Source organism: Musca autumnalis, unplaced genomic scaffold (assembly GCF_047663935.1).
Source record: "Musca autumnalis isolate F117 unplaced genomic scaffold, ASM4766393v1 scaffold_4, whole genome shotgun sequence".
NCBI lineage: Eukaryota > Metazoa > Arthropoda > Insecta > Diptera > Muscidae > Musca > Musca autumnalis.
The window spans coordinates 91,119,825-91,134,475 of NW_027411977.1; the positions used below are offsets into that span (position 1 = coordinate 91,119,825).

The 14,651-nt window shown below is 33.7% G+C and overlaps 1 protein-coding gene across 35 annotated transcripts in view; it reads left to right on the forward strand.

Annotated features, from left to right (window-relative positions):
• Positions 1 to 14,651, forward strand: part of Sarm (sterile alpha and armadillo motif) — a 374,264-nt gene that overhangs the window by 324,811 nt on the left and 34,802 nt on the right. For all 35 annotated transcript variants that reach the window (XM_073980092.1, XM_073980094.1, XM_073980109.1 and 32 more), the window contains 2 exons: positions 458 to 768; positions 836 to 1,217. In XM_073980092.1, coding sequence (XP_073836193.1) covers positions 458 to 768; positions 836 to 1,217 — 693 coding nt within the window. The remainder of the gene's footprint in view (positions 1 to 457; positions 769 to 835; positions 1,218 to 14,651) is intronic.

Sequence of the window (14,651 nt, forward strand, 5' to 3'; positions counted from 1 at the left end):
AGGATTTTGTTTAGGCTGGAGATTTGGTCTATGATGGCCACAGTTTCTAGTCTCTTGTGCAAGGGTCACATTAGTCTGAGCTTCTAATCCAAGCAAGGACACCGACACATAAGCAAACCAAATTTCCAAAGACCGCGAGGAGCTAAACATTACACCGATTGTGTACATGAGATTATTTGTGCAATTGTGTTGATAGCCTATGCATTCATATATGTTTGCTTGCATACAATGCACACATATTAGCAGCTGGAAGTCTGTATATTGAGTAATATATTATTTGAATAATATTTGGCACAAAAACCAAAACATGTCAAAATTCGCAGGTAGAAAAATATTAAACTAGTAATTAACCAAAACAGGTATTAGAAATAAAGGTGTCTTTATAGCTCACATATTTTCTTATAGTAATACCTGTTATCGCCGATTTACTAATTACCTCCTTTTTCACTACTTACAGGTCGTTAACAGTAGCAGCAGTAGTAGTACAACCACACGCGTCGAAAAGAAATCACGCCTACATCACATTACTTCATCATCGTCCTCGTCATCATCATCGACCTCAACAGAAATGAAAGCAGCAGCATTGAAACGTGATATGAACGAATTTAAAAATTCCATGTCCGAAATCAATGATTTGGCCCTGGGCCGTAATGCATCACCCGCCGCCTTAAGTGGTTCCACGGGAACCCTTAGTCATCATCAACCGCCCTCCATAAACGATCTCAATGGCCTCAACAGTAGCGATGCCATAAATAAACTTAAGAAAAAGTAAGATTTGTTTTGAAATATTCAAATCTTTTGCTTCTTAAACTAATTGTTTTCTCTTTTCTTCTAGGATACGCTCCTCTTTGGAGAACATTGTGGATGGCAACAATGAACCAAGTATCACATTTCCCGATGACAGTGATGACAATGAAATGAATCTAAATATGGATTTGGTTAAAGCCTCCAATCAATTGTCCACCAATGGTCTGAGTGGTTCAAAGGGTACCCTGGTGGATACAGTGAAATTCGAAGAAAAACGTACCAAAACCGAATCAAAAACAAAAGTCATTACCGATGGTTTTAGTTCGGAACAAGCCACCAGCAATTTGGCGGAAAGCAAACGGCTACAAACCGGTGATATTGATTATCAACAGGCAAAGGCAGCAGCAGCGTCACGCAATCGCATGGAAATGGATGGTGTTAAGACGGAAGAAAATGCCGCTGTTATACATGTAAGTAGTATTCTGAAACAATTTATCATTGAAAATTAATTAGTTTGACCAAAAAGAAAAAAATAACAGAGAGGTCTAGTTGAGTACAATATACACACGTAGAATAAATTTAATGTCATGAATGATTTTTTTTTTTTCGAGAAACCACGACAAATTTCACAAATCTTATTTTATTCACCCCTCGTTTTACCAACCCCCAAATCTGCGTTGTTTGTTTTTGTGACCTACATAAATTATGAATATTCTGACGTCATTTAAATCGGGTATTGCGCACAACTTGAAGCCAAACCAACATTTGTGAATAAAACATTGCAATATTTCCCATTTCTTTATGAAATGATTCAATCTATAAACGTCATATCATATCCATTCATATTAGAAAGGGTAACCACCGCCACCAACCAAAACAACACCCACTTGGCAGGGTATAGTACCATTCAGTCCATTCTTATCTTGAATATTGTTTATTGTAATTTACTTTATGCACTTAATTGCAAATATGTCTACACATGAATATATTGCAGATATAAATTTCGCGTCATTTAACGTTTTTTGTTTGTTCCCTTTCTGCATATTTAGTGAAGTCATAAAAATTGGAGGCAAATTTTTGCCAATAGATTGACAATGCCGGAAAAGGGCAAGAATAGTCAATGTCTCTGAAAAACATTGCCTATTAATCTGTATAAATCTACATACATATATTTAATTAAGCACAACCTCCGTTTAAAAATGAAAGAGTGATTGAATGACCTATTTTGTATTTACCCTCCTTGTTTTTGTAAATCGACATTTGGGTTACAATTTGTAGAAAGTTGTTTGGATTTTTTTATACCCTCCACCATAATATGGAGGGTATATTTAGGTTGTCATTCCGTTTGTAACTCATCGAAATAATCATTTGCGACCCTATAAAGTAAATATATTTTTGATCAGTGTAAACTTCTAAGTCGTTTTAGCCCTGTCCGTCTGTTGTAATCACGCTATCTTCCGAAAGAATCGAGCTACACACCTGAAAGTTTACATACATGTGTTTGAATGTGAACTTAGATCAAGTTCGAAGATGGGCTATATCGGTCCACGTTTTGGTGTAGCCCCCATACAACGGTACCGCCCGATTTCAGATATTTTGAAGTTTTTAGCCATATTTTCAGACCGAATTAGCTGTAATTTGACATTTAGGGATTCCCTTGAGCAAGAAACTTCTCCACCAAAAATTATGGACAAAGGTCCACGTTTTCTTTTCTTTTTGAAGCTTTTAGCTACAAGTTTTTAGCTCAAGAAAGTTCCCCACTAAAAATTATGGTCATAGGTCTACGTTTTGGTCAGTCTCCATATAGCAGTACCGCCCGATTTCCGGGTTTTTGACATTTTTAGCTACAGTTTCATACTGAATTAGCTATAATTTGACATTTAGGGTTCCCAGTGACCAAGGACCTTCTCCATCAGAAATTATGGATACAGGTCCACGTTTTCTTGTAACCCCCATATGGCGGCACCTCCCGATTTCAGGTATTTTTACGGTTTTAACTACATTTTCTGGCCGAATTACCTATAATTTGACATTTAGGGTTTCTAGCAGTCATGTGACTTCTCCAGCTAAAATTGTGGGGATAGGTGCTTCACAAGATTATCCTGTAAGGATAATCATCTGACATGGATTGGAACGTTTTTCATGTTATTCGGGTCTTATTATGGAAACATGTGTGGAATGTGTCGACGTGATTGATGTTCAATACACATGAACATCAATCACGTCGACACATTCCACACATGTTTATATCCAGGATTTAGTTTAGAATGGAGAAGTGGTCTATGATGAGCATAATTTATAGTCATTCACAAAAAATAATCTGCAGCACTTTTATGCCATCAGTAACTTAACCCTCTATATAAAATATAAATATATAAAATATAAAACATAAAATATTAACTATTAAATTTAAAATAATAAAATTAAAGTAAAATATAAAATACAAAATATAACATAAAAAATATAAAATATAAAATATAAAATATAAAATATAAAATATAAAATATAAAATATAAAATATAAAATATAAAATATAAAATATAAAATATAAAATATAAAATATAAAATATAAAATATAAAATATAAAATATAAAATATAAAATATAAAATATAAAATATAAAATATAAAATATAAAATATAAAATATAAAATATAAAATATAAAATATAAAATATAAAATATAAAATATAAAATATAAAATATAAAATATAAAATATAAAATATAAAATATAAAATATAAAATATAAAATATAAAATATAAAATATAAAATATAAAATATAAAATATAAAATATAAAATATAAAATATAAAATATAAAATATAAAATATAAAATATAAAATATAAAATATAAAATATAAAATATAAAATATAAAATATAAAATATAAAATATAAAATATAAAATATAAAATATAAAATATAAAATATAAAATATAAAATATAAAATATAAAATATAAAATATAAAATATAAAATATAAAATATAAAATATAAAATATAAAATATAAAATATAAAATATAAAATATAAAATATAAAATATAAAATATAAAATATAAAATATAAAATATAAAATATAAAATATAAAATATAAAATATAAAATATAAAATATAAAATATAAAATATAAAATATAAAATATAAAATATAAAATATAAAATATAAAATATAAAATATAAAATATAAAATATAAAATATAAAATATAAAATATAAAATATAAAATATAAAATATAAAATATAAAATATAAAATATAAAATATAAAATATAAAATATAAAATATAAAATATAAAATATAAAATATAAAATATAAAATATAAAATATAAAATATAAAATATAAAATATAAAATATAAAATATAAAATATAAAATATAAAATATAAAATATAAAATATAAAATATAAAATATAAAATATAAAATATAAAATATAAAATATAAAATATAAAATATAAATTATAAATATAAAATATAAAATATAAAATACACAAATGAAATATAAACTATACAGTATAAAATATAAAATATAAAATATTAATTATAATATATAAATTATAAAACTTAAGACATAAAATATTCAATGTAAAATGTTAAATCTTAAAAGTATCGTGCAGCAAAAACTCAGTCACGATATTCTCAGTAAACAACATTTTTAGTGCATCTTAAAAGGGCACATCTTGAGCCATTTTGGGCATATTTTCTTGAAAAAATGTGCATAGTTTTATGACAAATGGCCGCATACGAAGCACTGTTTTTAAAATGCGTTTTTCGTTGCCTACTTTAGCACGAAAACGAATGGACCGATCATAATATTTCTTATTACGTAATAATCTAATTTTTTAACAAGAGAAATTTTTAAAAAATATCCACTTTAAAAAAATGGTTGTCAAAATACATAGGGTTTGGGCCAATGAAGTCGACTTCTAAATCACAGTATGGCAGTTGTCATGTTTAGCTAAATTCTAGCCACATTTTTATTTCAGCTATCTGCAACTTCTCCATTACTACATACATACATGAATATCATATGAGACCTACCTTTTATAGCCTAGTCCGAACGATGTGCCTTACGACACCACTTGGAAAGAAGTTTTACCTGGCTAAAAATGTCGACAACATTTGGCTGATATTTATTTTTGCCATCTTTGAAAATGTGATGTTGCCTGGACTGGAAATCAAAGCTGGGCTTACAATTGCACCCATTACTGGTGTCGTAAAATATTTCATTTAGGTTTGGAATAAGTAGGTGCGATATGAGAATAGGATCGGTCTTCACTTCCGACATGAGAGAAAACTACTCTTGTGCCTTCTGGGAGGTACTTCACTTTTACTCTTTAATTAACAATTTTATTCAATTATCCTTACGGTGGATTATATGCAGGAAAAATGTGCTATCCTGAATTAAAATATCCCCAAGGAATAGTTTGAAAGTGAAAACCTAAAAGGTTGCTAGAGTTCATGTTTCTGGCTACAGACATTATCGCCGCCCTATAAACGAGTGGTAGTGGGAGCAATGATTCTTTGTTGTTGTTATCGTTAAATGCCAAAAGGGTGTGTGCTGGTTTGTACTATGCCTGCACACAAAGACGTTAGCATTGGGGTATTTTATGGCATTACTAACTCGCTGAATCACACAAAAATCTCATTGGAACACGCAAGGCGCGCAACACCCAACAATGGACGAAGAATAGTCGTTAATTCAGTGTTTTCGAGTTCATTACAAACGCTGGAATGTAATGTCCCGCGCTGTACTTCAAATACACGCAATCAAATAATAAAGTCCTTGCGTGCTGACATAGTTTTAGATTTTGTTCGTATAAAAAAAACCAACTGTGGAAATCGCATTAAAAACTACAAAAGGACATAAATAACAAAGGCGGTGACATCAAAGGCAAACAAATTTTACCAAAGCAACGAAAATGTGAAATTCTAAAGAAAATAAACAAAAAATAAAATTTTTTAAATACATACTTTTTATATAATAAAAATAAATACATAATAAAAAACGAGTAAAGCAACATAAAACAATATTGGAGTTCAAGAGAACCGTTGCAATGACAAAGAGAAATAAAGGACAAACGTTGTGAACAAGTTATTGATTTTAGTTCTTCCTCTTTGTTGGCATTTTCTTACTCTTTATGTGTTGCCATACTAACGTTGAAACGAAAGTTTACCAAATTTCCTTTAAAAAGTCCTTTGTTGTGGGTACATGTGTGTGTGTACGGGTGAGCAAGTGCTTCCTTTTTTTGGAAGAAATATTGTGGCGCCAGCCAGTCAGTCAGTAGTTCACATGTAGTTCAACAGAAATCTTCAACGGACTAATTTTCACTGCGCTGAATAATAATGTTCTCCACCCAAGTATGGGTGTTGGGACAAAGGACATTATTTAAAATTTCCACTCGAAGTGGTGTAGCAGGTGGTGTCACATACCTTGGACCTTCAACATTATTCTATTGTTCAAAACATTCGTCACGTAAATCGGTATATGGCCGCATTAAGGTAATGTACTTTTAATGAACCCTAACTGTTAACGACGACTGATATCTGAGTAATTTTATTATTGCAAAATTACTGTGTATTGTATTATTAATAATATTTAACATTAGTATTATTGTAATTATGTGGAGTTTTCTGTTTCTGCTCTGTTTTTTTTCTATTGTTGTTACCAATAACAACAACGTTATTTTTTCCCTGTATGAAATGTGAAGGCCTATAAAATATTATTAATTATAAATGTTATGTGAGGGGAAATTTTTTTCTTCCTGTTGTTGTAATTATTGGTAGCAAAGAGAATTTCAAACACGGGTTGGTGTAATATAAGAACCAACGTTTCGTAATGAAGTGAACCTGTAGGTATTTGAGAGAGAAACAAGTAAAAAAGTTTTGGTCGGCTTTGCCGACAGAGATACACTCTCAGCCTGTGTAAATTGAAACTTTAAATTCTTGTTGTCCATTTAAGAAGTGGATCTTATTTTGGGAGTCATTCATTATCATTTCTTTCGATAGGTGTACCATCAGCCTGTGTGAATCTGCCCATGAGTCACATCAGTTGGTCACCGAATAATTCAGAGATTTTGGACCGTTATGTCAGGAAGCATGTACTTGCTCACTAAAAACATAATATCGCTGTAAACAGAACCAAAAGGAGTACCTTTGGTAAAAAAATTCCAAAGGATCATCGAACAGGCCATTAAACAAAAATGTTGTGTGGAACGATATCCCAATTATTTGAACTCAAACTAAGTTTAAACAAAATATTACGAGATCCTAAGTTTGGGTGCCACCGTGGTGCAATGGTATGCACACCCGCCTTGCACGCTAAAGGTCGTGGGCTCGATTCCCAGGCTAGGCAACATCAAATTTTCAACGGTGGCAATATACCCCTCAGTGGTTTTGGCGACATTTCCTGAGTATTCGAACCATGCAAAACTTCTCTACAAGTGGTGTCTTAGGACACGCCGTTCGGACTCGGCAATAAAGAGTAGGACCCATATGATTGAGCTAATATGAATCGGGATGCACTCATTGATATGAGAGAAGTCTCCCCTTGTCCCATCTGGAATGTTTGTGGAACAATTATTATTATAAGTTTGGACCAAATCGGTTGCTCCATTTAAGAAATATCGCGCGTAAAATTTTAGCGAATATTTTCGAACTTCTGTGAGGGAGGTACCGAAAGGAGTGGTCCTAAACGCACCTTCTTTGAACTTAAACTATTTTACGAAATATTACGAGAGCAAAATTTTGGACCAACCCGGTTGATCAGTTCGAGAGTTATCGTACGCCCTAGCTACTATAAATGGTGGTTTTTTACATCTTTCGGGCTATTTTCTCGGGAAGTATGGACTTGCCCCTTAAAAACGTGTACGGTCGTAATGGAGGCAACGAAAACAACTTTTGTGGAGAGTGGACCGATATGACCCATCTTCGAACTTGAACTAAGGTTACGAATGCCAAATTTAGGACCGAATCGGTTAATCCGTTCGAGAGTTAGCCTCGTTAGTCTAAAAACTGAGGGTATAATAATGACGAAATCGGATGGAATCGTGGTGTAATGATTAGCAAAAAGCTTTGTCTTGAGTTAGTACCTCCGCCCAAACATTGAGGATTGTTTTAACGGTAAATTCCGGTTAAATTCCACAGCGCAATGTTGACTTACATATGCTGCAGGTGGTGTACCTCTATGTTTGGCACACTATTTGAACTCTGTGAAAAGCAGGTATGAAATCTTTTATATCTGGGAAATCATCCCGTGACTCTTTTGGTACCTACGAAAAGGGCCAGTTGCTTTTTGCCAGAGGATAAGAATGATGTTGAGTAATTTAGAATCGAAGCAATTACTAATCCGAAGCCTCATAAATTTTTTTGTATCCTCCACCATAGTATGGAGGTTATATTAAGTTTGTTTTTCCTTTTGTAACGCATTGAAATATAACTTTGCGATCCTATAAAATATATATATTCTGGATCAGGATAAAATTCTGAGTCGATATAGACATGCTCGTCTGTGGTAATCACTCTAGCGTCCACAATAATTGAGATAGAGCGCTATATTTTTGCACCCGATTGTCATTCCATAGGCAGGTCAAGTTCGATGGTCAGCCTACGTTTTGGTATGGTCCCCGTATAACGGTACCACCCGATTTTCGGTATTTTGGGGATTTTAGTTACATTTTTTGAGCGAACTACCTGTAATTTGACATTTGAGGTTCTTAGTGGTTACAAAATATCTGCACCAAAAACAGTCAACATAGGTCCATGTTTTGGTGTAGCCCCAATATAACGGTGCCTGCCGATTTTCAGTATTTTGGGAATTTTAGCTAAATTTTTGTTTACCGAACTACCTGTAATTTGACATTTGAGGTTCTTAGTGGTCACAAAATATCTTCACCAAAAACCGTCAACATAGGTCCATGTTTTGGTGTAGCCCCCATATAACGGTACCTCCAGATTTTCGGTATTTTAAGGTTTTTGCTACAATTTTTTACCAACATAGCTGTAATTTGACATTTGAGGTTTCTAGTGATCACAAAACATCGCCTCCAAAAATTGTCAACATAGGTCCACGTTTTGGTATAGCCCCCATATAACGGTAACTCCCGATTTTCGTGTATTTGGCGGATTTTAGCTACAATTTTTGACCGAACCACCGGTAATTTGATAGTTGAGGTTCCTAGTGATCTCAAAACATCTCCACCAAAAACTGTGAACAAAGGCCCATGTTTTGATATGCCCCTCACATGACGATACCTTCCGATTTTCGGTATTTTGAATATTTTAGGTTCAATTTTCTCTGTGGCCCCGAAACATTTCAGCCAAAAATCTTCCACATAGGTCCATTTTTGGTATAGCCCCTCTAGAACGGTACCTCACAATTGTTGGTATTTTGAGAATTTTAGCTACAATTTTTAACCGAACTAGCTGTAATTTGACGTTTAATGTTCCCAGAGGTTCTGAAACTCCTCCACCAAAAATCGTCAACATAGGTCCAAATGTTTAGATACATTTTTTGATCTAATTTAGGCATTTGTTGTATCCATGCTCAAACAATTCTTGTACCTAACAGGAAACTAATTCGGCCCAGCCGAACTTAATTTTGTTTACTTGTTTTTGTTTTTCTTCTTCTTATTGGTGGAACGTTTACCGCGACACATTTTAACTCACTATATTTATGTGCTATTAAAAGAAGGCACGTTTTCGCTTGAGAAAAACATGAAGCATGTTCGCTAAAATGTCTTTGATCTGCTAGTTTTTAACTTCAGTCAGATTATGGGCGGGGTGCCACCGTGGTGCAATGGTATGCACGCCCGCCTTGCACGCAGAAGGTCAGTGGTTCGATTCCCCGGCCAGGCAACATCAAACATTTTTCAACGGTGGCAAAATACCCCTCAGTAATGTTGGCGACATTTCCTGAGTATTTCAGCCTTGAAAAACTTCTCCACAAGTGGTGTCTTATGACACGCAGTTCGGACTCGGCGATAAACAGTAGGTCCCATGTCATTGAGCTAAATATGAATCGGGGTGCACTCATTGATATGAGAGAAGTCCCCCTTGTCCCGTATGGGATGTTGTGGAACAATGTTTTTTTTTTCAGATTATGGGCGAAGATAAGAATAGTGTTGAATTATTTAGCTTTTTTCCGAATGGTAGCTGACTCTTATTTTACACCGTGAAACTTTCACAACTTTCGGGAGAGAACGGAGGTGATCGATCTCCCTTTCTCTCACATTCTAACTCACTACCCTTAGGGAGATGAATCCCGGATTTTTAGAACCATCAGTACTCATCATAAAGTACGGTACTCATCATTAAATTCGAACAAGCTATTAGAAGGCAATTTTGCATATCTCCACTAATCGTTCAATTTAATTGTGAAATAAAACATTGCAAATTATGCGCTGTCAATCAATGAACAAACAGTAGCCGCCCTCAAGGCTACCGCAAGAATTCAGATTAAAACAAATCGAGTGACAGACAGGTATTTCATACAAAACACCAAAAGAACATGGCACTTAATTGGATAATGGCCAAAATGATGATCAACGTAAGAGTGATCGGAAACGACGTTATACGAAATTCTTCTATTCTCACCCACCATGCACGTTCCGCATTCAGTATATTAGCTATTACTTTATGCAAATACCATTTTGATTGTGTGTTAATAATGGAAGATCCTATACATAATTATATTTATTGTTGTTGTTGTAGTGACGTTGACATCATCTATAGTTTTAAATAATTTATAAGACAAATAAAAAGAGAGGGAGAAAATTAGAGTGATTTAAACAAGAAAGAGTAATCAATTGTACGATGCGATGTCGTTGACAACAGCTGACAAAACATTAGGAATTAATATTTAATGTGAAAGGGGGAAAACAACACCGTTTCCATGGTAAAAATAGATTAGTACCTTAATTTTGATTTCTATTGGGTATCCATAGTATTGTTTGACTCACGACTTCAGAGAGTCTTGCACCCAGTAGAAACTACTCGAATTAACAGAAGCATGTCTGTTATTGTGAAAGAAAGCTAGGATTTGCCGAAGTAACTGAGATAAAATTTGAGATCCACAAGCATGCTACAATGTACATTACGAGTAGTTAAAAATGTTTTTGGTCACATGACCCAAATAAGGATAAACCCCTTTACCTGAACTAGATAACTGAAAAGCGATGAACGAGCAAACGTATTAGGTTTGCTAGAACAACAACTGATGAGAACGATAATTTCTGAATTGAATATCCAATTTTGTCGAAACTTTACAAATGTGGCATGTCTTACAAGCATACATCAAGTTCTCCACCATAAAACATTCTTAACTAATAATGGAATAATTAGTTTCCTTTCCAAAATTAAATGCAAAGTGCCAAAATTATCTAATCAAATGTAAAAAATGTGTTCAAACAGGTGGTACCTTTATATGGTGGCTATATTAAAGTGTGGAACTATGTTGACAATTTTCGGAAAAGTTTTGTGACTGCAGGGAACTTCAAATGTCAAATTAAGGGTAGTTCCGTCAAACAATGTAGCTAAAACCGGCAAAATACCGAAAACCGGTAGGTACCTTTATATGGGGACTATACCAATACATGGACCTATCTTTACCATTTTTGTTGATTGGAAAGTTTCGTTAAAACAGAAAACCTCAAATGTCAAATTTCGGGTAGTTCCGTCAAAAAAAAAATGTTTGCCAAAACCCTCAAAATACCGAAAATCGGGAGGTACCATTATACTTTTGGTGGAGAAGTGTTGTGACCAATAGGAGTTTCAAATGTCAAAAATTCGGTAAAAAATTGTAGTTAAAATTCTCAAAATACGGAAAAATGGAGGTAACGTTATATGGGGAATATATTTGGAATATACGTTTGTTGGTCACTAGAAACCCTACATTTCAAAATATATTCGGTCTGAGAATGTGACTAAAAACGCCAATATACCTGAAATCGGGCGCATGGACGGGAGACAGACATGCATAGATCGACTCAAAATTTTACCCTAATCATAAATATATATTTTTTGGGGTCAAAAACTGATTATTTCAATGGGTTGCAAACGGAAAAACAAACTTAATATACCCTCAATACTATGGTGGAGGGTATACAAACAAGTAAAAAAAGTATCAGTCGGATTTGGCTACAGAGATATGTCCTCACTGAGGGTTATGACTTTTTTACAACCTCATATCCCTGTATCATAGCGTGATGAGTTTTGCCATAAGATTACATAAAATCTTAATTATAAGGTGATTCGGTGAAAAAACTTCACGCACAAAATGATTTTAAAATTTGAATTTATCAAAATTATGGACAATTTTTTGAAGTCACGGAAAACAGATATATAATTGAAAATAAACTTTAGAGCAACATGAGGTAATTAAAATGACTTTAAATTATTTTTCACTATTTCTTTAATTCTGAGAATCGTAAAAATGTCGTAAACGCTTTTATTCAAAAATATAATTTTTTAACAAAAAACAAAAAATTTAAAAAATTTTCAAAGTGACTTTTTTCGCGACTTTTTTAATATTTGAATGAAATAAACGTTATTATAGTTATTAGTGGGCTTATATTTATTCATTCGTGCAACAAAAAATAATTTTTTGAAAAAAAAATTTTCATTTCATATATTTTTTCAAAAAATTATTTTTTTAAAATCGATTTGTGCGTGAACTTTTTTTATATTTCAATGGAATAAACGATAGCATAGTGATTAATAGGCAAAAGTTCATTCATCCCTGCTACAGGAAATCATTTTTGAGGAAAAATGTCAAAAAGTCATAACCCTAGTCCTCAGCCTGTGTGGATATACATATGTATTTAGAAGGGTTTTCAAAATTTGTTTGTATGAACCGACAAAATTATGGATAGGATTAAAGCTGAAACATTTGCGGGGATATCGATAGATAGAGCTTTTTATCACACTAGCCTACGAAAAAAATAATATCGCTGTAAACAGGGCCACTAGGAAAACCTTCGGTAAAAATGTCCAAAGGATCCTCAAACAGACCCTTAAACACACAAAAATGTTGAACAATATTTTCCAACTTTTGGGGGGGGGGGGGTGATACCGGAAGAAGTGGACCTAAAGCACCACTTTCGAATTTCATCTAATATTCGAAGAAATATTACAATATCCAAAGTGTGGACGAACGCAGTATTCGGTTCGAGCTCTCCAGACGCTACATATGGTGCCATAGGGGTTTTTTTTACAACTTTCGGGCTGTTTTCTCAAGAAGTATGGACTTGCCCCTGAAAAAACGTTTACTGTCGTAATTAAGGCAGCGTATGCAAGTTGCTTCAACACAAAACTAAAGTGATTCGGGAGCAGGTCTTAAAGTGAATTTATCCAAAATTATGTGTGTGAGGTACCCGAAGGAGTGGACAAATATAGTCCATATTCGAACCTGATCTATATCTGGTAGATATATTAGGATATATTAGGATCCCATCAAGAGTTATCGTGCGCAACATTTTTCCGAACATTTTTGAACTTTTGTAGGGGAGGTACCTAAAGGAGTGGACCGATATGGTTAATCTTCGAACTTAAACTAAGTTTGCACAAAATATTACGAAGGCCACATTTTTGACCGAATCGGCAGATCAGTCCGAAAGTTATCTTGCGCTTCAACGATTACACACGATGTCAAAGGGGTTTATTGTACCTTTCAGGCTATTTTGTCAGGAAGTATGGTCTTGCCCCTGATAAAACTTATCCCGTCGTATGGGGGGCAGTGAATACAAAATGCTACAGCAAAAATCAAAGCGATTCGAGAGCAGGTCCTAGACTGAACTATTCCGAAATTTTGTGTGGGAGGTACCCGAAGGAGTAAACCGATTGAGTCAATATTGGAACATCATCTAAGTCTGGTAGAAATTTCACGATGTTCAAAGTATGGACCAAATCGGTTAATCCCTTCAAGAGTTATCGTGCGCACAAATTTTCCAAACATTTCTGAACTTTTGTGGGGAGGTACCGGAAGGAGTTGACCGATATAACCCATCTTCGAACTTAAACTAAGTTTGGACAAAATATTACGAAAGCCAAAATTTGAACCGAATCGGTTCATCCGTTCGAGAGTTATCGTGCGCTCCAGCCAGCCAGACAGACGGACGGACATTGCTCAATCGACTCCAAATTGTCTGAAACACATTTCGTCCAAACATACTTGGGGTCTAAAACCATTGTTTCGATGAGGCCCATTTTGCCCGTATGAAAGCGTATATTCCCTCGTTAGCATAAATGCTAAGGGTATAAAAATTGTTAAGGGCTGTTCGAGCATCGTTTTAAAGGTTTTAATGAACCTAAGGACTTCTAGGAAAGGAATGACTTCTAAATTAGTTCAACACTTTTGCGCTTTTATCAAATTTAAGACTACATCTCGGATTGTGTTGAAATTGTAATGACTACAACATTATAATTTTCTTTGATAGGATAAGTCAAATCTTCAACTGGTCTTTGCTACAACGCTATAAATTTTATTTTGTGTAGACTGTGTTTAATGGGTCTGTCAGTGGAAAAAATAGGCTCGTGATTTATGATGCCTATCCCACTATAATATAACCACTAAAAATTTTCACTGAAAACGTCAAAAGCTTTTTTTGACACCTACAAAAATGATACTTGCTTCTTTAGGTCCACAACTGCTGTTACTGTTTTGGTACAATCATTAGCTGAGGGTATTTAGCTGTCGGAACAGCCTTTGCCTTTGATTAATGTATTCAACACAGGGTTGCCAACTGTTCTGGGGTAAAAATCGCTATATACCACATACGTACCATTGGTCTGTAGCGATTGTTACCTCAAAACAGTTGAAATCCCAGCTAAAACAGTGGTTTTTGTACGTCAAAAATCACCACAAGTAGCGGGAAAACCATCACATTGGCATCCCTGATTCAACATTTTCCCACAATTA